Raw genomic sequence first — 21,560 nt, forward strand, 5'->3', positions numbered from 1 at the left:
TGACATTTTACTACAATTAACAATTTTACTGACTGTAAATAAACTTGTTTCCCTTTCCCTGTGCCTATAAGATGGAAATACAGCATAAGACGAAAATGGGAGATTAATTTATATTTTACTATACGCAAGCTGCATTTATTGCAAATAGAGAAAAATTAAAACAGTCACGACACAGTATTCTCTTTGACTGAAACTTTAACAGTAGCCAGCACCCCACAGCAAAATTGATGTGCTGTGTTTGTGCACTTTATTTTACATCTTAAATTTATTAGTATGACATTCCATCCATAAGCAAAGTAATTCTGCAATTAGCCAGCCTTATTCTTATGTGTTGTTTTTAATGTAATTGTATCAGTAAGCATTTGTTTGTATTACAGTTTCAAATGAGTCCGAGAGTTTCAAAAAGATAAAGATTTAGCTGCAGCTAATCACACTTTAAAAACTCATGATTAGACTTCTGTGCAAAAAGAATTACATACCATTAGGAATATTAAACAAGCCTATATCTCAATATTAAGTTCTGACCAGCTATTAATTTGAAGTTTATTATTAAAACCTGGAAAGTTACACCTGTTTAAAAGTACAAAACATTTTTTTGATGGATATATTCAGAAAAAAGAAAAAAGCAGCATTAGGATGCTAGAGCCAAATATAAATACAGGACTATATTTCTATTTCCACTATATTGTCCACATAAAACAGAGGCTCTCCTAATTAATCAGAGAAAAAGCCTTGAACAGAAAGGCTTTATGACCTAGAAGTCAAGACTATTAAATTCCACTGAATGCAAAAGGCAAGCAATGACTGACGGCCTTCCACTGCGATCACCCAGCTACCCCAGGCCCTAACGCTAATATCTGAAAACTGGTACTTCACCTTGTTTTTAGACAGACCCTAAAAAAAGCTTGTGTGGGATCAAAGACCACAGTATTGACCCAGCCAGCATCTGGAAGTAACGATAAGGCTCTTCTCCAAGTGGAACGGTCACTTTGTGCTTTATGCGATTATCACTGCCAATGGGCTGGCACAAAATGAATTCCTAGCGCAGATTAGCCGATTTGAAAGATGCCCCCCCTAACGATAACAGGTAATTTGGAATTATCTGGAATTATCAGAAGAAAATCAAGTTTGAATTTACAGGGAAATTATTTAACCCAAGTTAGCTCACTGTCAGTAACTCCTTTATGGCAAACTCAAAGTGAACGGGCAGACCATGAAAAGCGCTATTTGAGTTTATGTGTTTTTGCTGTACCTATAGTACACAAAGAAAAAAAATTCTTCTTCCCTCCCAATTTAGAATACTTAAAAAGAAATCAAACACAAGTGGATTTCTTTTTGAAAACCCAAAGAGTTGATTTTCTGAAAAAGCAGCTTCTCTTGTACTGCTGCCAGCCCTGCTTAAACTATGAGGTATATATAATCTGGCAAGAATTTCTCCTTATGAGATGTTCAGCTCCAGTACTTTCAGTTACATGTGCAGTGCAGCTCCTCATTTAGAGCTTTAAAAATGGAAGAAGGTTAGACTGGACCTTGAGAGCTGGAAAATATTTTCAGTGTTGCTAGCCAAAAGTGTAAGTTACCCTAAATGAGACATATACAGATGTAATAGCATAGCTCAGTTTAAAATACTTTTAAAGGGAAAAATAAGGAGTTTGGGAGCCATATGGTGATCAGACTGAGAAAATGTTTAAAGGTATACCATGCAAAAGCACTAAAAATAATACAAGCTCCTTCAGCAAGGCTCTTTCACTGTTTTTTGGGTTGGTTTTGTTTTGTTTTGTTTTTTTCAATTTTAGTGTAGTAACACTGACTGGTGAGCATCACTCAGGGTTTTCACAAATGTGAGCTTTATTAGTTCATCCATTTATCTGCTGGTTCCAGAATATAAACCTTATAAGCCTTTATTTTTAAAGAAAGAAAGACTAGCCTGTAAAATAAATTATTAATAAGAGAGTTTGAAACATCAGTAATATTTTTGCATACCTTTCTGTTAAACAAAGGCATATGCAGCTGTTGAATGCAAATAAGTACTTCAATAGCCTTATTTTAACTCATTCTCTATTGAAAATGCAAATAGAAATATCAGTTACCTACCTTATAGTGAAGAGTTATTTAAAAGTTGATGCCCACATACATGTAGACTATGCACACTAAAGCTGTCCCTACGCCCAAATTAATCCCACCTATAAAATAGTTGGGTTCATGCACTAGTAAGAACCGAGCTATGGGGACTCAGAGTGAGAGGCAAGCAAGAGCTGTAGGATCTGCATGGGCAAAACATGTAAAGGACTCTTTTAAATCACCACAACTCATTTTAACCAAGTTCAGCTATAGAAATCAGGTATCTAAGTTCAAGCTAGGTGTCTAGGCTCCTCCTATAGTTAATGAAAACAGATAGGCAGCTCCAGAGAATGAATCGGCCTTTCATTAAGGCACGCATCTTAAACAGATGGCATGGTGCATTCTCTGGAGCTGCCTATTTTTTTCTTGACTATAGACACATCATAGAGATTAGTTTTCAAATTACTAAATTTATGTGAAATGCACCTGTGTGACGAAGAAGCAACCACCTTAACGTGAAGAAGCATCCTATTCAGAATAACTGCATGACAGCTGTAACAAACCTGGAGTATCTTTCAGGAGCTGGAACTAGTGAGAGGACAGGAACTGAACTCCTGGTAGCGTGGTTGTACATCTCGGATATCAGGAATGCTAACCAGGAACATGGCAGTGGCTGAAAAAGCCCTGGAGAGGTAGGCACAAGTAAAAACCCTCCAAGCTATCGGATAAAAAGCCTAATTATAGCCAGGTGAATTTTGGACTATCTCAGAAAAAGAGATGTTTCTACTTCTCTTTACGTAAGGTTCATAGATGTTCTAAATTACTTTGTTCAGATCAAACCTCCTAAGACAATTTCACCTCGCTTGAGCGAGGCACTGCTCGAATGGCATTTGCTAATAGAGCATTTAGAAAAAACAAAAAACCTGTGGAAGGATTAACAAAAAGTTTAAATCATCTCTTCCAAAAAACTGGAGGAAAGTTCAGCACTGACTTCTGAACTGATGAAATCTGGTAAACAGAAAGCCCTCCCACAAACCATGTGTTTCCCTCTCTTTTGAGATGATTACTCCTGGGAACTCAGGCTTCATTAATATGTGATTAACACTGGCTCAGAACACTGGTGAGGTGCTTAACTCAGAGAAAAGCACGAACAAGTACAAGAGGAAATGTGGTGCAGTTTTATATAAAAATGGTCACTAGATACAGAATCATAGAATCATTTAGGTTGGAAAAGACTTTTAAGATCATTCAGTCCAACCGTAAGATCATCGAATCCAACCGTATATTCCAAAGAAGTTAAGAGAGTGCCTAATTTTCTTCACAGAGAGTACCGTTGAAAGTCATCCAAAGGAGATAACCAATTCAAGAACTTCCAGGGTGTGTAGCTGATGTAAAGCTTACTATTTTGCAGAAAAACAGTCTCTACTGTTTGCGTACAGTAGAGAATGAGAATGCACCTGAGGTGAAAGAAAAGTTCAGAGAGCTCAGTATCTTCAAGTCAAGAAACCAGACAATCTCCATCCCAGAAAAAATATTGTATGGTACCTGTAATCTCAAGTTCAGTAGCAAGAATCCTGATATAACTATGCAAGTGAAAGTCAGACTTTATGACTGGAGAATAGTGAATAGACAAACTGAATAAATAGAGGCTCTTTGATTGTACTCAGCTAAAAATATCTAAGACTTTAGAACTAGCTCCGAAGGAAAAGCCATTGAAAGACATGGAAATAAATAGAAAACGAAATTTTAAATAGTTTAGTAAACATAGATCATGGCATATCCTTTCTTTAGTAAAACAACTTCAGGAAGCATAGATGCAGTAGATCTAATATACCTAGCATAAACCTGTCTTTATTTATTTGATGTGCCGTATTCTGGTAAGACCTTATCTGAATTACTATGCATGTTTCTTCTCACCCCTACCTAAGAAAAAAAAATTAATCTGGGGAAGGCAAAGACACAAACAATAGGTTTGTTATGTATTGCAGTGGTGGTGTCATAAGAATAATCTGCCACAAAGAATGTTTGACATTAACATTAATAATGTTAAAATGGATTGAAGGTGGGTTATGGAAGAGGAGAAGGACACTATACCCTATTTTTTGAAGTCTTCCTGGAGAACAAGTAACATGCAAAACAGAACTCACCATAAGCTCTTCTCCAACAAAAATAAAATATCAAGAAAGGCTGGGGATTTGGAGAGACCACAAATAGTCCTTTCTCCTACAGATAACCCACAATCTTTGAAATGTTGGTTGAAGGGCAGCTTTTGGAAGTAATTTATGCCAATCTCCTGCTCAGAGCAGGACTATTGTCAATGCCAGATCAGGTCAGCCATTGCCTCATGGAATAGGTTGAAGATTCCACGTCTCTGGGCAGTCTGCTCCAGTGCTGTACTTCCCACTGAATGAAATACTTTTCTTAATTCTCAGTATAAACCTCTCAGGGCTGCAATGTATGGCCATTGCCCTGTGTTTTAGCATCTTTCACTGCTGAGAAGAATTTGTCTCTACTTGTGAGCTCCCCACTCTCAAGTAGTTGTAGGCTGCAATTAGCTCCCGCCCTTTGCTTCTTCCTAGTAATAGGTATCACAGATTCCATTATAAGGCTATTTTTGCCTTGGTAATTACACTAAACAGCCTTGACGAACTGAAGACTGAGTTCTGTCACTTTTTTTTTTTATATTTTCCATGGCTGCGTTCTGTCTAGTAAAAGAAAGTTCTAACTAAAAACCTTATTTGTTACCTCCTTAGCACAACAGTTGTACTAAGTTGGATGCACCTTTTAAGAGATTGTACTGGTTTTGGCTGGGGTAGAGTTAATTTTCTTTATAGTAGCTTGTGTGGTGCTATGTTTTGCATTTATGATGAAAACAGTGTTGATACTGTTGATACTGCACTTCGGCCACAACAACCCCAGGCAACGCTACAGGCTTGGGGAAGAGTGGCTGGAAAGCTGCCAGGAGGAAAAGGACCTGGGGGTGCTGGTTGACAGCCGGCTGAACATGAGCCGGCAGTGTGCCCAGGTGGCCAAGAAGGCCAACGGCATCCTGGCCTGTATTAGGAATAGTGTGGCCAGCAGGAGTAGGGAGGTGATCGTGCCCCTGTACTGGGTGAGGCCGCACCTCGAATCCTGTGTTCAGTTTTGGGCTCCTCACTACAAGAAGGACATGGAGGTACTGGAGCGTGTCCAGAGAAGGGCAACGAAGCTGGTGAAGGGTCTGGGGCACAAGTCTTATGAGGAGCGGCTGAGGGAACTGGGGTTGTTTAGTCTGGAGAAGAGGAGGCTGAGGGGAGACCTCATCGCGCTCTACAACTACCTGAAAGGAGGTTGTAGCGAGGTGGGTGTTGGTCTCTTCTCCCAAGTAACTGGCGATAGGACGAGAGGAAATGGCCTCAAGTTGCACCAGGGGAGGTTTAGACTGGACATTAGGAGAAATTTCTTTACTGAAAGAGTGGTCAGGCCTTGGAACAGGCTGCCCAGCGAAGTGGTGGAGTCACCATCCCTGGAAGTATTTAAAAGACGTGTAGAAGAGGCGCTCAAGGACATGGTGTAGTGGGCATGGTGGTGTTGGGTTGACGGTTGGACTCGATACAGGCAGTCAATACCAAAACTTATTTCTTGTTTATTGATGCCAGAAATCCATCAAGAATAAGAGTGATAGTAAGATATCTACTGTGGGACAAGCTACCCCTGTACGTCTAACAGAGGCATCGCTCTTCTGTCATCTCAAGTACAGAGTCATGGCTTTCTCAAAGTAACTTTGCAGATATTTCTTCAGGATTGCTATCCATTAAAACAAATATCCAGTACAACATAAAACAAAGCTCTTACTGGTTTGCAGGAGAAAAAGAATATAGTTAAATTTTATACAAGATGACTCCCACTCTACAGCAAATAAAAATAACCAAATCAGTAAAGCATTTTAATATTCTTGTAATACAACCTACGTTTAGTCCTTTCATTTTTCCAGATATCCCCATGAAGATATTAACTTTCTAGCATTCATAATCCAAAGTACAACAACAGACATCTTAAATTTGCCCAGATTTCAATTCAAGTATTTTAAAATATGTTTTTATGCTTTCTTTTCAGTGTATGGAAAGGTCACATTTTTTTACATGAATGCTAACAGGCACAGTTCACAACAAAGGTCAAGATTTCTTTGGGGATTCATTCTCCCTCTCTCATTTTAAAACAAGTTGATGATTTGAATTCAAGATAAAAGATGAATATATTGTTGATCTAAATGCTCTGACTGGCCCACATATATAATGCTCAAACATCATGAATAAACAAATTCTTATTATTCATTTCACGTGCTTTACTAATAATGACTGCGAATGGGAGTCATAAGTGTATTATTGAATGTTATGAACAAACATGTGTAATGTCCATCTACCCACATTTCAAGTTAATGTCACCCATTCATATTCATAATCTGAACCTGTTCCCACCCTGCGCACAAACATAAAAACCCAAAACAAAAAACACGGTTACTTACCAATGGTTCCCTGTTTTTGACGAGCCTGATTATTTTAACTGAATCTTCTTCCTCATCAATATCATCAGGCATGGGGGGCAAGACAGGATCGTAGTTCTTCTGAGCAACAGTATCATGTACAGAGAGCAAAGCCTGGAAACAATAATAGAATGTATATTATTTGGCATCTGAAAAGTTTATGAAAGACAAAGCAGAAGATATCATTTATAGCCTAACTCTGCTAGCGTGATGCATGTAGATTGAATACAAATCTTGTATACAACTTTAACAAATGCCAAACTGATGAAAGACTCCGTAAAGTATATGTTTTCATATATATAATGTATGCACCTAGTAAATTGTGGATACAGAACAGTGTCTTCATAGACATGAAAAAAATCGAGTGCTTTGCACATTAGCTTGAAATTACAAGAATTATGACCAGGAGAAAACCGAAGTCTCTTGAAGTAAGAACATCATTCTACTTGTCCTAAGATAAAAAGTTTCTTCGATCAGTAAGCAGTCCTATGAAACAAACAAGCATCTTCCAGTACTTCTATTCAAGCATGAGATGCATGACATTAAGCTGATGCCCAACCATTCCCTTCAGAGGGGCTCTGGAAGCTTACCTGGTTACAGGATGCCTTTCATACGAACTCCCTTTCATATGAACTCCAAATTACCTTAGGAATTTGTAATTTTTTGTGGAATTCATGATTGAGATTGAGGAACATATTGCTGAAACGATTTGGTTCAGGCAGGTGCTTATCACCACCTGTCGCATGTCTTGCCTCCTTTCTTTCTCTGTTGCTTCTGCAGTTCATGCATAGCTTGAACAACAGATTTTTCAAAGAAAGGCCTAACCAAAGCCTGACAAAAGGTTCAATCTTAAAAATAAAATAATTTATGAACTCGCAGAAATTAAAAAATCTTGAAAATCAAAGGAAGTTAGAAAGCTGATTCTCCTAAAGCTCTAAAAAATCTCAGCTATAATCTAAAATTCACAGCTTTTTCTAGATACAGAACTCAAAGTTCTTTTCTATTTTGAAAAGTCTTCATTATTTGTAATACCTTTTAAACTGGTGAAAAATGGTTAAGTAATACTTTTTGTTTTGTAGTGAAAACTATGCATTATAGCAGGAATAACAGCAACAGCCATACATATAATTCCATCTACTGCTTTCAGTTGCTTCTGTTTTATATACTGAATACTTGAATATTTTACACTTTGACCTGATATTTTTTCCAAAAGAGTCACTATTACAAAAGTTCTAGTCTGAATAGCAGAAGTAACTTGCAAATTGATAATCTTCCCAACAATTAAAAATAAAGCATTTTGGAAAATGTTGAGATGTTTAGGATAAAGCAGAACACATCAACATTGTTGACATGGGTGATATCAGAAGGTATCATATCAATGACTGTAATAATGAATCTATTATAACAATTACAATAATGATTAAGAAGAAACTCTTTATTAAAGAACAGAAAATGGTTACATTTCTCTGATGCCAGTTTACTTGCTACTTAATAAAAGGCAGATAATATTAGACCGAGTACACAAATGACCAGAAGCTATATGTTCTCAAGGATAATGCAAGTGTTTTAAAAAAGCATGACAGTTCCGTTACGCTATTCCAGAATTTTTTTCCTGAATGGAGGAGACTGTAACAACAGAAAACAATTTCCAGGCAATGCTACAATCTATCATGTCAAAAGCAGAAGGCAAAGAGTGTATGGTAATCTTGAAATTCTGAAGTTTAATTTTGAAGTTAGGTCTTCAACAAAATAAACAGAGAGGAAGATCATGCCTGCTTCATAAGAATTTGCTATTGTTTTACTAATTTCTATGCATATTGTACAAATTGATAAAAACATTTCAACACACGCTAACTAATTATTTCTGGTTTTCTTGCCAAGACACAGTTATGAATTTGTACTACTTACCATCAGAAATTACCAGCTCCCTCCCACCAAAGATTAGTTTTACTTTAGATCTGAGCTAAAAACCTCAGGCTAGCAATTATGGTTCCTCCTGGAAATGTGTATTATGAAGCATTACATATGTAAAAGCCATGCAATCACATGCAGTCCTCTAAAGATGTATGTGAAATATCAAAGATATACTAAAACAAAAGTAGTGTTTGCTTTTACTTCAGGCTACTTACAGTTAAGACTTCTAAAACTAGTCTTCTGCAATTACGTTTTTCCACATAAAGCTAGGGCACATTCATGGACTGGTTCAATTTAATGAGGTTCTATATTGCAGTTTAAAAACAATCAGGCAGATAGAGAAAACAGATGAAAATAATCTAAAGCACCACTTCCAGAGTAAAAGGTAGCAACTTAAAACATGTTCGAAAGAACCTACCCTTGACAATGAAACTTGCAAAACAGATTCTGTCCACTACTACACTGAATTATGCCACCAGTGTTAAGATGATACCTCCCTGCTCTGACTGCCAGATCAAGGTCCTGGACACCACATGCAAAAGAACAATGCAGGCCAAGTATTATAAACCAATGCCAATCAATGTCTGGTATTTATGATGCTTTTCTTCATTCACCACAACTGGAACTTATCAAGCCCTTCCCTCCTCCTCCCAAAAAACATATTAAACCACAATGTACTACAGTTTTCAATATACGATCTTTTACCCAAACTCTGGTATTATTTTATCTCGGTGCAAAGATGCATATTTTAGATAAGAGTATGAATGCCAGAAATTATGTGTCTTTTCTCAGTCAAGTTTCCAGGAGATCTTCTGGATCTTCATCACAAACTTGTTTATGCTGTACACTGAACATAACTAAGACTTCTTTTCATCATTGCTTCTTCTAACACACTACTCTCTGTCTACTGTAGTTGCTCTTGAAATAGTCAGCAGCATAGACATTGGGCAATAGTTAATCTGCAAACAAAACTTATAAAGCTATTTTGATTTCATTTAATGTATTCAACTACAGTAAATGCACAGGGCAATATAAAAGTAGTTATGTTCTCTTTTTCTACAGAAGAAGAGATCGATTTATTCACTGCAGTTTTATACTCCATGATACCGATTTTTACCTATCACGGGAAACTGCAAGAAGTGCAGATGACATTGTAATTTTTTTTTATGTTTTGTTTTTGTTTTCAAACACACAACTCTTCGGAACTATGCACATATGATCCAAGATTAGGGTCATGTATATTTAAGCACCTCTGGAGAAAAAGATTTTCTTTCAGTTCTAAGTTCTATGCTTATGATTCACTAATGTAAACACGGTCCGTATTTAGAACTTGAAAGAAGGTATGATTGAAACTCCTGCACTACCTAAATATAAATATTGATGTTCAGCTAAATTCTTAGACATGATCTAGCTGGAAATGAATACTTTCATCAGACCTCTGAAATGTCTAATAACTAGTGCTGTATTTTTCATATTAAAGCTATTACTGATCATTTCACAGTTTATAAATTGAAATTTTACACTATCAACTTACACAAAGAAAATCTGGCATTGGAAACATTCAAAGTTCTTTTTCTTAAACTATTCTGAAACGTTAAATGTTTATTTAAATTGAGAATGTTATTAATGAAAACAGTTCTATATTTTGAAAAATGTGTATCATTTAACTACACTGACTACATTTTTGCTCCTCTAAAACAATGACAGATTTTGTATTATTTTTTGCTTCTGTTTATATTTTGAGATCTGTAACAGGAAAAATACTCCAAGTAGCCCCTGACTCGTGAACACAGCTCCTTATATTTTTAAATTCTCATTATTTTAAAAAAAAAAAAAAAAATCAATTTAAGCTATACTTTTCAGAAATATTTTGCATTTGCTTTTTAGAAAACAGTACGTTAACTAAAGAAGCAAGACAGAATGGACAAAGAAACAAAAGCAGACTTTTTCTATACGGGACTTGAAAAAAACAAGGTTAGAAAATTAAATACTTAATAGTCAAGATTATCGACACAGAATTTGTAGGGACTCAGCCCAACCTTTATGAAAGCCAACAGCTGCAGCAGACTGCGACACTGCCAACCCAGCTGCTGGTTACCTTGCCTGTGGAGTGATTACTGCCCTGGCAGCAGAGTCAGCAAAATGGAACAAAATGGCCCATGACTTTGCTGTCCCAGTCCACAGCTTGGATCATTAGCACAGGCCACCTTCTCTGGCAGTTCAAGTTGAACCCTACCAGGTGAGACAGAGACATTTTCCCACCTCTTTGCTTTGCTACGGTGACAGTAACTTCCACTGGGGCTGGCACAGAGAAGTTACGTAGGAGGAGAAAAGTAACTTCATCAGCAACCACAGCAACATGCCCCTGACCTCGCCTGGCAGAGCTCGTCCTCCAGAGAGCTCTAGCCATACTGCGTTTTCCTTTGCGATAGGGTTACACAAGAAATACAAAAAGACAAGCTAAAAACGTTGGTGGAGAAAATTATTCAAGACTGGAAAGACTGATTTATAAGTAACTTGCATAAAGTTAAAATCAAGTGAGCTAAGTCATCCAGTGATAGATATCAAAGAAGGAAAGCTGAAAGAGCTGGGAGGAGACTGAACCCGCTGAAGGAAAGACCATCAGAACATCGAAAGGGAAGAAGCATAACAGACGTAACAGCCAAACAGTGCAAGAACTTAGAAAGCAGGAGAATAAAACCGGTAGAAAGCTGTGGCATAACGGTGATGGCATACAGGCTCTAGGCACAGAAAAGCAATTTGACTTGAGAACAGTTTGGAGGAGAAAAGAATAAAAATATAAGGTATTCAGAATCAAGCTATACATTTAAGAACAACTGGTAAGCAGCACAAAATTAACAGGGGAAATAGGAGATAAGAATTAAGATAAGGGGGAGGGAGAGAGAACAACCTTTCTTCTTCTACAGCAGAATTAGTCTTTGAACTTACTATCTTGAGTGCATAAGCTAGATTTTACATTGATGTACTGATGAATTCCATCCCATTAATTCCACTCTCCAGCAAATGGGTGGTAAAACAGCCATCAGAAAAGGGCAGCGCATGGCAGTCTCTTAACCACCAACACTGCCTGCTAAGGGAGTATGTGCAACCCTAATCCTGATATAAGGTAAGGGTTAACAAGAGGGCAGGTGAGAACAGGCATCTCAACAGATATGAACAACTGCATTAGCTCAATTCTCCAGCTTGGCTAAAGCATGAAGCACCATCTAGGAGCAGAAGCAAGCAATAAAACTACAGGCAGGAGAAACTCGGTAACGCTGCTGAAGCAACCAGGGGATGGCTGGGATAACAGTGAACTGATTCTTTTTTTGGCAGTAGAACTAGTGAACGAGTACACAAGCTACAGTAACCACTTCTCAGGCAGAAAAGTAGTAGTATTCCTTCTGAAGGTGCAATAATCTAATCACTTTCCTACAGAAATCTGAGATTTTCTGTTCTAGACAAAATTCCCAAGTTAAATATGTACAGTACCTAATTTTAAAGAAATCAGTTAACTTTTGCTACTGAAAATAATTTACACTATTCATTCGACATGAGCAAAAAACCTTTGACAGTGGTGATAAGAAAAATGAAATAAGGTCCTTTAAATTAAACATGATTTTCAGTCTGTAATCAGGAAACCAATGAGTGGACTAATCCATGGAAAAAAAAAACAGCGTTCATTTAATTCTTTCCATCCTTCAAATATTGTAGTTTTCCTATTCTCTGTAAATTCCCTAGAAATTATATATTGTGTGAGAAGACAGCAGTTAGGTATGTACAAAAGAGAAAAAACATTCCACGCTTGCAACTATCCCATCTGTACTTAAACCAGAGTTGCCCTCTAGTTCAAGCCTGTCCAGCTGGCAATTAAATCCTTTTCTCTTCCAATTTGACTTCGATGCAGTTAGGTCACAGTAGTGATTCAAAATATTGAAAACACATACTGTATATGTGTGGTTTTGTGTTCTTAATATTTACCATATATTAATGTTCTTAGCATAGCAACATCTCAGTCGGATCAATGTTCAGTAATATATTACTTTTTCCTCTTTCTATGGTGGACTTTATTTATCACTCTATGAACTTCCTTTCACAAAAGGGTAATTTCCTTGCCTGGAAATGCAGTTTCTTGATTTCAGATTCACCAATCTGAACTGATGGGTTTACCTGCAGCTGGTAGCCAGACGGCAACAGCCAACAGAAAAGTGAACTTTCTGCATCTTCAGACTCCCGCTTCCTCTGGCTCATTGTTCGCCGCCCCCGGAGACGCTTCCAAAGTCGAACTGTTCTTGGTGTTCATGGAAACACGCAGCCCGTCCGTGTCATCTGGTAAAGGTGTTAATATTCTTCCAAATGACAGCCTTAGGTTTTTCCTCAGTTGTGGATAATGGCAGAATAAGCTCTGATTTTAAATCAATAGTGAAGAATCTGAACAAAGTCTCTTTTACATTTGCAGCGTGATTCATGTAGCTAAAGTGTTCTTGAAGCTTTAAGTCCTATTTAAGTAACTTCCAAGAGCACAAATAGATGGTTTTCAGAGCGGAAAATGCCGAGACAGGAGCACTCTTCCAATACCTTGGCAATCCTTGAACAATTCCTTTTTTGAAGAAGTGGCAGCATTCTGACAATGTTAAGTGTCTACAGCGGTAGCATGCACCTTTTCTTGGTTGAAAACCACTTGAAGACACCCTGCTCCCCAAAGAAATCAAGTGAAAATATAAACTGAAGAAAAGTAAAACCTGAGGTTGCAGTTGTCCTTTCTGAAAAAGTCTCTTTTAGAAATGACCTGGCCTTTATTTGACAACACATGATATCTAAAGTCTTAAAAGAAAAGAAAAGCATCTACTGATCCATGAGGTTAAAAGAATCTGGATAAACTTAATCCCTCCAGAAAATAATAACATATATTCGTTTTTGATAAGGAGGTCTTAAATTCAGCTACAGAGTACTCATACTACATGGACACCTAACTAAAAATAGTTGAACCAGTTTAGTTTTTAAGGTAATTACTTTTGCCTGCTTTGGACTTTTCCCATATTGAACACTAGAAGTAGTATTTCTATATATCAATTGCACTAAATTCAGGTATCATTCTGGAGAACTGAAAAGCTGCAGTGAGTATTATCTTCACCATTATAGATAAGTAAATCTTCTATAAGTACTTAATAAAGTTGTAACTAAAGAATTATAAAATATTAAAACAGATGTGGTGCAATAGAATAAATCCTGCCTCTTAAATAGTAACATTCTTTTTAAAAGGCCAGCAAAATAGCAGGTATAAGAAAAAAGCTTACAATTTTCCAAAATATTTATGATAAAGATACTTATAGATTTACAAGTTACATAATCATGGAAAGAGAGTCTTGCCACTGACCAGAAGTCCAAGAATAAGCAGAAAGGGGGAAAAAAAAAATTACGAGACCAGACTGGACCATTATTGAAGATTCATCAATGAACTAGAAAAGAGAAGACTGTTGAATAAGTGAATGCAGAGTTCAAATAGAATATGGTCCGGCAAATGCAAGGGAAAAGCACCACTGAAGGAAAAAGCAGCATAAAAAGATGACAACTAAAAAAGGGACTATTTGCTTCTTATTGTGCAGTTTCTCCATTTTCATTAGCTGAATGGAATTGCTACTTGAATGAGATGTGATTTTATCCATAGTGGTTTTTTCCTCCTCCTAAATTACCAGCTTTAGTAATGTTGCCAACTTTTATGCGCTGTATGTGAATGCTATAGTCGCGTGTATGCAATTCAACATTCTTACAAGGGTTAGAGTTGGTTCCTTCATGTGGGAAAGTCTGTATATATAAAGGAAAGAATTTATTTGATTTACTTTTCAAATCTTTTATTTTCTGCTGCCAACTTGCCTGGCTTCACTTTTGTTTATTATATCTATCACTTTGTTTATTCTATGTTGTCTGCTAGCGAGCATTCTCATATCCATACGTTTAAGAAGACTGACAGACAAGCTGTCCATTGGACATCAGCTGAGTTATCACATGAGACGGACCTGAGAGCATTTCCAGGGTAACATGATGGTGGTTACTTAAATATATTCATGCAGTAATTCTTTCATCTCCTTTATATCATTTTATATCTATGCTTATGGTATGTTGTATACTGTTATATGTATGCTCTGTCAGCTCCTACCTAAGAGTGTGCCACAACTGCTTTCTGATTTTCTCTGCCTGTCAGATGTGAAAAATCAAGGCTTTTCTTGCTGTTTTTAAAAGGACTATTTTGCTACTACATTTTTGTTTTACTTATTCCATTCCAGTAACATGGACATTCCAAAAATAATGACAGCAACATATTCTCCCAGTGCTCCCCACCCAAAAAAAGTTTTCTATAATAAACTCCTTTGAATTATGGGTGCAAGTGGAAATGGAAATAGGAAGTCGAGGTCTGAAGCTGAAAAGAGTTAAGAATAAAACCTAGTTTTCCTCTAACAAGGTTGCCAAAATGCGTGATGGAGGGCTTCCCAAAGTGGCAAATAGTTTGAAGGCAGGAAACACTAGGCAGAAGGATCTCATTCGCTTGCCAACAAAGGTCTCCCCAGCACTGTCCCCTCTCCCCCAGCTTCATGGCTGGTGTTCTCAGAACATCTATGGGTTATCCATCAACCAATGTCATCAAACCATCAGTGCTGTGGTCCTTGCTTCTTGTTGTGATAATTTGCATACATTAAAAATAAAGAAATAAACATTTCTCTCTGCTGATACTTCCCAGCATACCATCCAAAATGAAGCACACTCTTGCAGATTTACAAATTAATGGCACCTGATTTACAAATGAGGATTAGGCAGGCAACTTTTCAGTTGACGTATGAAGTACAGTGTACTCCAGCTCACTGTATTAATGAAGTTAAACTAGTTTGTACAGCAAAATATCTTAATATAAGAGCACAACTCCTGTAACTGGTCCTACCAGCAAACCTCAAAGACCACTGATGAGTAAGTAGTTATAAAACATGGGAAATTATGCTTCCTGAACAGATATTGTAGTCTGTGTTACCATGTGTGAGCATGAATATTTCATAACGAGGAGGAGAACAGCCTCCCAGGACATGAACAAAAATAGAAAACGTGGGTGCATTCATGAAGACAGGTCTCTAAAGGGACAGGGCCAAAAGGTCCTCCAAGAGCTTGAGATACAGTAACAGCCCAAATGTAGCTCAGATGTTAACTGACCTGAAATTTGTATTGGGTTTTCCAGATGCAAAACCTGAACAGTTGTAGGCAAATCCCAACAATTTCCAGTGGAAAATGCTGACTTTGCAGAAACCGCATATGTCAATGAAAAAGCACTGATGGAAAATCCTCAGCAAGTCTAATTACAAAGGACATGTTGGAAAAAGGACAAAGTTTAGATTAAGATTTTTTTAATTACATGTTACAAGAAATGCTTCATGAACTTTTCAAAGCAAAAACAGATTTTGTTTTATATTATTATAGCCCAATATTTTTGACTGCTTTGTATGTTAAAGTTCTTTTAGAAAAATGCCTGCTGTTTCCTGCACAGTAAATTATATTGTCAATTTTTGCCAGTGACTGTAAGGCAGCTTTTATAAGCTTTATAAGGCTCTGCTGATAAAAGCTTAAAATGTTTGGTTTTTTAACATAACAAGTAGCACTTTGATCCAAACAGTCTATTAGGCCACTGTGCAAATCTAGTCGATGGCACGGATGATGGTATCAGCAATTGTTGATCAAATAAAGGCTAGAATTTACAAACTTCCCACTACATACAAGAAAACCAGAACAGGATAGGACAATGGACAAGGTATGCTTCAAGCTAAAAGAAGCACTATTTCTTTTTTTAAAGAAACCTATACAAATACAGGAAACATTTATATGAAGAACAAAGTGCTCTGGTTTCATTATCTGCAGTTTTAGTTTTGTTTAACTCATGGTTCTATTCCGAAGGAAAGCCAAGGAGGTACTTATTAGATGAAAATGTTTACAAATGCAAATTGTTTATGCTTTGTGAAACAAAGTCAAGTACACCTCAAATGAATTGCAAGTAAAACAGCAAGCATAAATCCTATTTACAATTTCCTGGTGTATGCATCTTTGCCATTTGAAAGCAATTTAAAAACAACTGAAAACAACTTAAAGAATCTGTATTTTCTCTGAACAGCACATTGAAGTTGTCCATGAATAAGTTAATCTGAAAACATTCCCAGTCATACGAGAGCGGTTTTCCCTTCACTCTGGAAGTTATCTTAAAATTACTTCCAAAATTCTATTCATCTGACAGTAATGAAAGAGAAGCCAAGAAAAATACTTCAAGGTTGTCCACCGCTTGTTCCCTCTATGGCTACAGGTACAGCACCCAAAGTGATCCAAATACTTTACATTCTCCTGTACCATGACGTACTGAAGTCATTCACAGTCCTGCCTTGTGCCCTTGTTTAGGTACCCAGTTTATGTTTCAGACTAGTAGCTGGTGAACCTTTCAGCGCACATAAACAGAAGATAAACTCCGCTGAAACAGGCAGAACCACCACTGGCATTCTTAGGAGGTTAAAAAAGTTTAATTTCCTCTGGGTCATAAGAGGTATAAACATCCTTCAGAATAGTTTTAGCACAGTGGCATAAGCTTTTAAAATAATTATTGTTCTGCCCATTACACTGACGACCACAAAGGACGTACTTTATATGAATTTAAAACACACTAAATTTACCCTAATAGGGATTAACCTCAAATGGTAAGTTGCTCATTTCAATATGTAATGATCAGGAGTGTAACTGCTGTAATAAACACAAAGTTAAGAGCAAGTAAGATCTGAATAATATATCCCGAGCCTGTCTCAAAGTTGTATAATTGGGATAAAATTGTTGAACGGCCTAAAAGATGTTCATTCTCTTTATAGTCTTCTTGTTTACAGCCACACCAACAAAATAAATGCCTAAAATGTTAATTCCTATAGTTAATTGTTTTAGTTTTTCAGATTTCAAATAATTTAAAAAATAAACAACAACTATGCTTTTATGCTATGGCACTGTCCCAAAAAGAACACAGCTTTTTCCAGCTTGTTAGAAAAGGAACTAAGAGCTACTATTCAAGAAAGCTTTTTAATTAAAACTGGAAGAGAATTTGAAAGCTTTAAAGTCTTTCATTCTTAGTTTGATCATCTGTCATATCTACTACATCTCCTTTCTTACAGTGTCTGTCACTGGGGTTCTGCCCCGTGACTGACAGAGTAACTCTAGTGTCCACTTCCCAGTTGTGTCCCACCCACCACGCCCATTTGTGTCCCTACTGACAGATAAGACCATTTTGCTGACAGATAAGACCATTTTGCTAACTTGCTCGTGACAAGTCCATTAAAAATCCAGAATTAAATTCCCTTTTAGATATTCTTTGTGTTAACATCTTGAATTGTAGTCTTCCAATTATATATTCCAATTTATACAATTGCATAACAATGGAAAATATTTTGTCTCTAGATAATGTAGCTAATTAAAAAAAAAAGTGGCGCACTCTGACAATAGCAATACTTTCAGATTCATAAAAAAGCCAAATTACTCTATAAAGACATCTCTCTCAATTGCAGTGATGCCTACCTCATGCATCATAATTTTTAAAATTTTTGTCATTATTTTCAAAATTCTGTACAACTCCCCTCTTCACATACATTCCGTTTGCTGCCACATAAGTTCCTTAAATTTCTCCAAATTATAAAACATTAAAGCTATGAATATTTACTTCTTTATCCTATTATTCATGTTTTTTACAAAAGCACACATAGAAGTGTCTTCCCTTAAATCACAAACATCCTTTCCTCATATATATCCTCACTATATATTCCAGTTTTCATGTTATAGAAAATATTAAGAAAAAAAAGCCTTCTGTAAGAGAGATGTTTAGTGTTACGTCAAGCTTCCTATGTCGTGTATTTACAGCACACATTAACTTTAATGTTGCCATTAGACAAGGAAGCTAAGGAACATTTGTTCCTTTCTTTCACACATGAAAAACAGTATGGAAATTCCTCATTGTGTCTCACTCAAGTATGTATAGAATCATGTAACTTCCATGTAAATGCCCTATCCTTCAACAAAATTGGAATGTAAACTCCAAATCTTTAAAACACAAACGATCTTTTAAATGCTCCCTTCATAAAATAAGCAAAGTAAGCTTGAAATAGGGTTTTTTTAAAAAAAAAAAAAATCTAATTTATGGTTACACTTCAGGAATTATAAAAGTCACTCCAGGAACTGAGGAAAAGTCCAGGAACGGGTGCAGTATCCACTCCACACAGGCCAGGAATTACCACCTTCAAGTGCAGCCCATTAGCCTGAATTCTACAGCATAGAACCTTCCATACAGCAACAGAGTCCTCCTTCCGTTCCTCGTTCACGTGAGGTTGTAACAGACACACCACACTACCTAATGCTTATAATGGAAACAGTGGTAGCACTACACAGATTAATATACAGTTAATTTAAAGCACCAGCTCCTATGCTGAACAAATGGAAAGGATTACAAAGAAGTCTAAACATCCATCAGAAGAGAGGCCAGCAGGCAGAGTCTGTGCTGAGCAAGTCCAGGTGCATCAAGGTCTGGTCTGCCTTGTGAGACCCGAGGAGGAGAGGGGAAGCCCGGGAGATGCTGCCAGCACGCAGGCTTCCACAGCCCGTCCCACCGCGATGCAGAAACGGTCGGTGAGTGCTGCTGCTACTATACCCAGGAAACACAGACAGCCGTGGAAGACCGAAATTTCACTTTCGGAAATCTAAAATATGTTTACAGAGAGCTACGGCAGGCAGATCCAAGCCTCATCTGCCGGCGTTTGAAGTCACCCAAGCACGTCCCCTGCAGGCTGGCCCAGCCTGACCCTGAATTTATATATCTTTGTATTTTGTATCTTCAAGGTATTTTTAATATCTATATATTTTATTGCAACTGAAAAAAAACGACCAAAGAAAATCCCAGCAATCCCCACATACCTCACAGCTTTAAAAAAAACCCCACAAGCACAGTTTCACTACATCTAGTTCTGGTTATTTACCATCATTCTAACTTTGACATGCTAAACTCTTTTAAGCTGTTTTTTAACAACCAACTCAGCAGATCTTTTAAAGTTACATACATATACGCTGGAAGTGTAAACATTTATTAACAGTTATCTTCCTCAACTGATTGCAAGCATTTGATTGCACACTTGTGGTTATGATGGAAGAGAGCTGAAGATATCCACTGCTGTACTTACGCTTGCTGAATGAGAGATAACATACGTTTCAAAGAGTTCATTTGTGGGCTGCTTAAAAATCAAATACCGCATTCAACTGGATTCAGGTTCTAAGGTACAGAAATACTGTTCTACTTGTTGGTATCTTTAACAAGGTATAGCAAGATTGCAGAATGTAAATTGTAAGTCTTTACTAAATGTTGGAAATTAAAAACAATAGATGCTGCTGACCTGAGTCCATGGGACTCTGCAATTTTATTTTAAATCTAGAATGCAAATGCATTATCTTCTACATAGACAAACAAATCCACTTGATTTCCCAGAGCTAAGTGCTTTGTTCTACTTCCAGAGTTCTGTTTTAATCAAATTAGATAAACCACAACCATTTAATAGCTCATTTAATTATGGTAAAGGATGCCACATGTTAGGGCAGAAAAAAAAACCACTCAGTGTAACTGGATATTGCATCCAGTTTTAAAAAGACCAGCAACGCCCAATTAATTTTTTCCCCGAAAGAAAATGCACCTGACAAAACCTTGGAATAACTTCTAGGACATTTTGAAAATCTCACATGTGATAAATATAATCACCTCAAAGAAATCATTTTCTTGTTTAAAACATTTCTCTATGGATGAAAACCATGAACACCACAAACTTGTCAAAGCTTTACTCATCTGATGCAAACACTCAGAAATATATTCAACAAAACAATTTTGTAACACAGAATGAAAATACAGAAATATTCATTTAATCAGACAATTGCTGGAAACCTCTCCCAGCCTTTTTTGGCATGTTAAGCAAACCTGTGAAGTTATAATCATCTTCCTAGACCTGTCCGTTTACACTACTAAACTTGTGGAAGCAGTGATGTAGTGCAGTAAATTAATCCTAACCACCCTTCATCGTACCGTGAACATTAGAGCAGAGCTGTAGGAAAGTGGAAGCTCTCCTGCTGGCTCCAGCTAACACTGCAGTTATAAGCCAGGTCAGGAGAGCAAAGTTTCCCCTGCAGAATAAGAGAGCCATCTTAAGTCAATCCCAAATTAAGCCGTATACAAGTTTTTAGATAAAGCCTATCCAACATCACTGGAAAAGACGTATCAGTTATCCCAAGTAATTTCATATATATGGGAAAGAGTTGTTCATTTTGCCCCAGGAATCAAGAAGGAAAGAAACAAAGAAACCCTCTCCAGCCATCAACCTAATAGCGAAGGGCTAGAAAGTCTTATGCAATGTATGGCATAAGCTCAGATACAGCTGAACAGACTCGAGGGCGTCTCTGGGGAGGAACTGGAAATACTGAGTCCCACGTTGTCTAGTCAACGTGATGGGGGAGGGAGCGGTGATATTCACCATCTCCCCAGGCATGTTTGCCTTGAGAAGGTATTCGGAGAAGATAATGGATAGGCAAAAATATCAGGCATACTGTCAGTTCTTTCCCCTAACTCACATGAACACCTGCAAGCTATGCAGGGCAGGGAAACGTGTGTCTTGTGCAGGATTAGGCAGTCTGGCCATGCAAAGGGCTTGGTAGCCTGCAGCTGGCCATCTCCTCCCGCAGCCAAGACAGGCATTTGCTGAGTTACTGCAGTTGTTCAATCACATTAACCACGCTGAGGGTAAAGCACTTCTTTTCCTGAAATCCCACTAAGATTATCACATTGCATTTAACTGCTTCCAAGGAACAGACAGCAAGAGTGAGTGAGTGACAGAGAGAGAAAGTGAGCGCGGGAGGGGGAGCAAGGCACCAAGGTGGGGGAAAGAGAAAGCAAAAAAGGGAGAGGGAGAGATGCAGTTGTGGCAAACGAGCTTCAACCACTAAAGCTTCAGAAGCATGAAGTGGTGGACATGTGGACAGT

The 21,560-nt window shown here is 37.4% G+C and overlaps 1 protein-coding gene across 1 annotated transcript in view; it reads right to left on the bottom strand.

Annotated features, from left to right (window-relative positions):
• MPP7 (MAGUK p55 scaffold protein 7) overlaps nt 1–21,560 on the bottom strand; it is a 110,315-nt gene that overhangs the window by 39,051 nt on the left and 49,704 nt on the right. The window contains exon 5 of the mRNA XM_075143982.1: nt 6,566–6,697. Within this exon, the coding sequence (XP_075000083.1) occupies nt 6,566–6,697 (132 nt within the window). The remainder of the gene's footprint in view (nt 1–6,565; nt 6,698–21,560) is intronic.

Source organism: Calonectris borealis, chromosome 2 (genome assembly GCF_964195595.1).
Source record: "Calonectris borealis chromosome 2, bCalBor7.hap1.2, whole genome shotgun sequence".
NCBI classification, from domain to species: domain Eukaryota; kingdom Metazoa; phylum Chordata; class Aves; order Procellariiformes; family Procellariidae; genus Calonectris; species Calonectris borealis.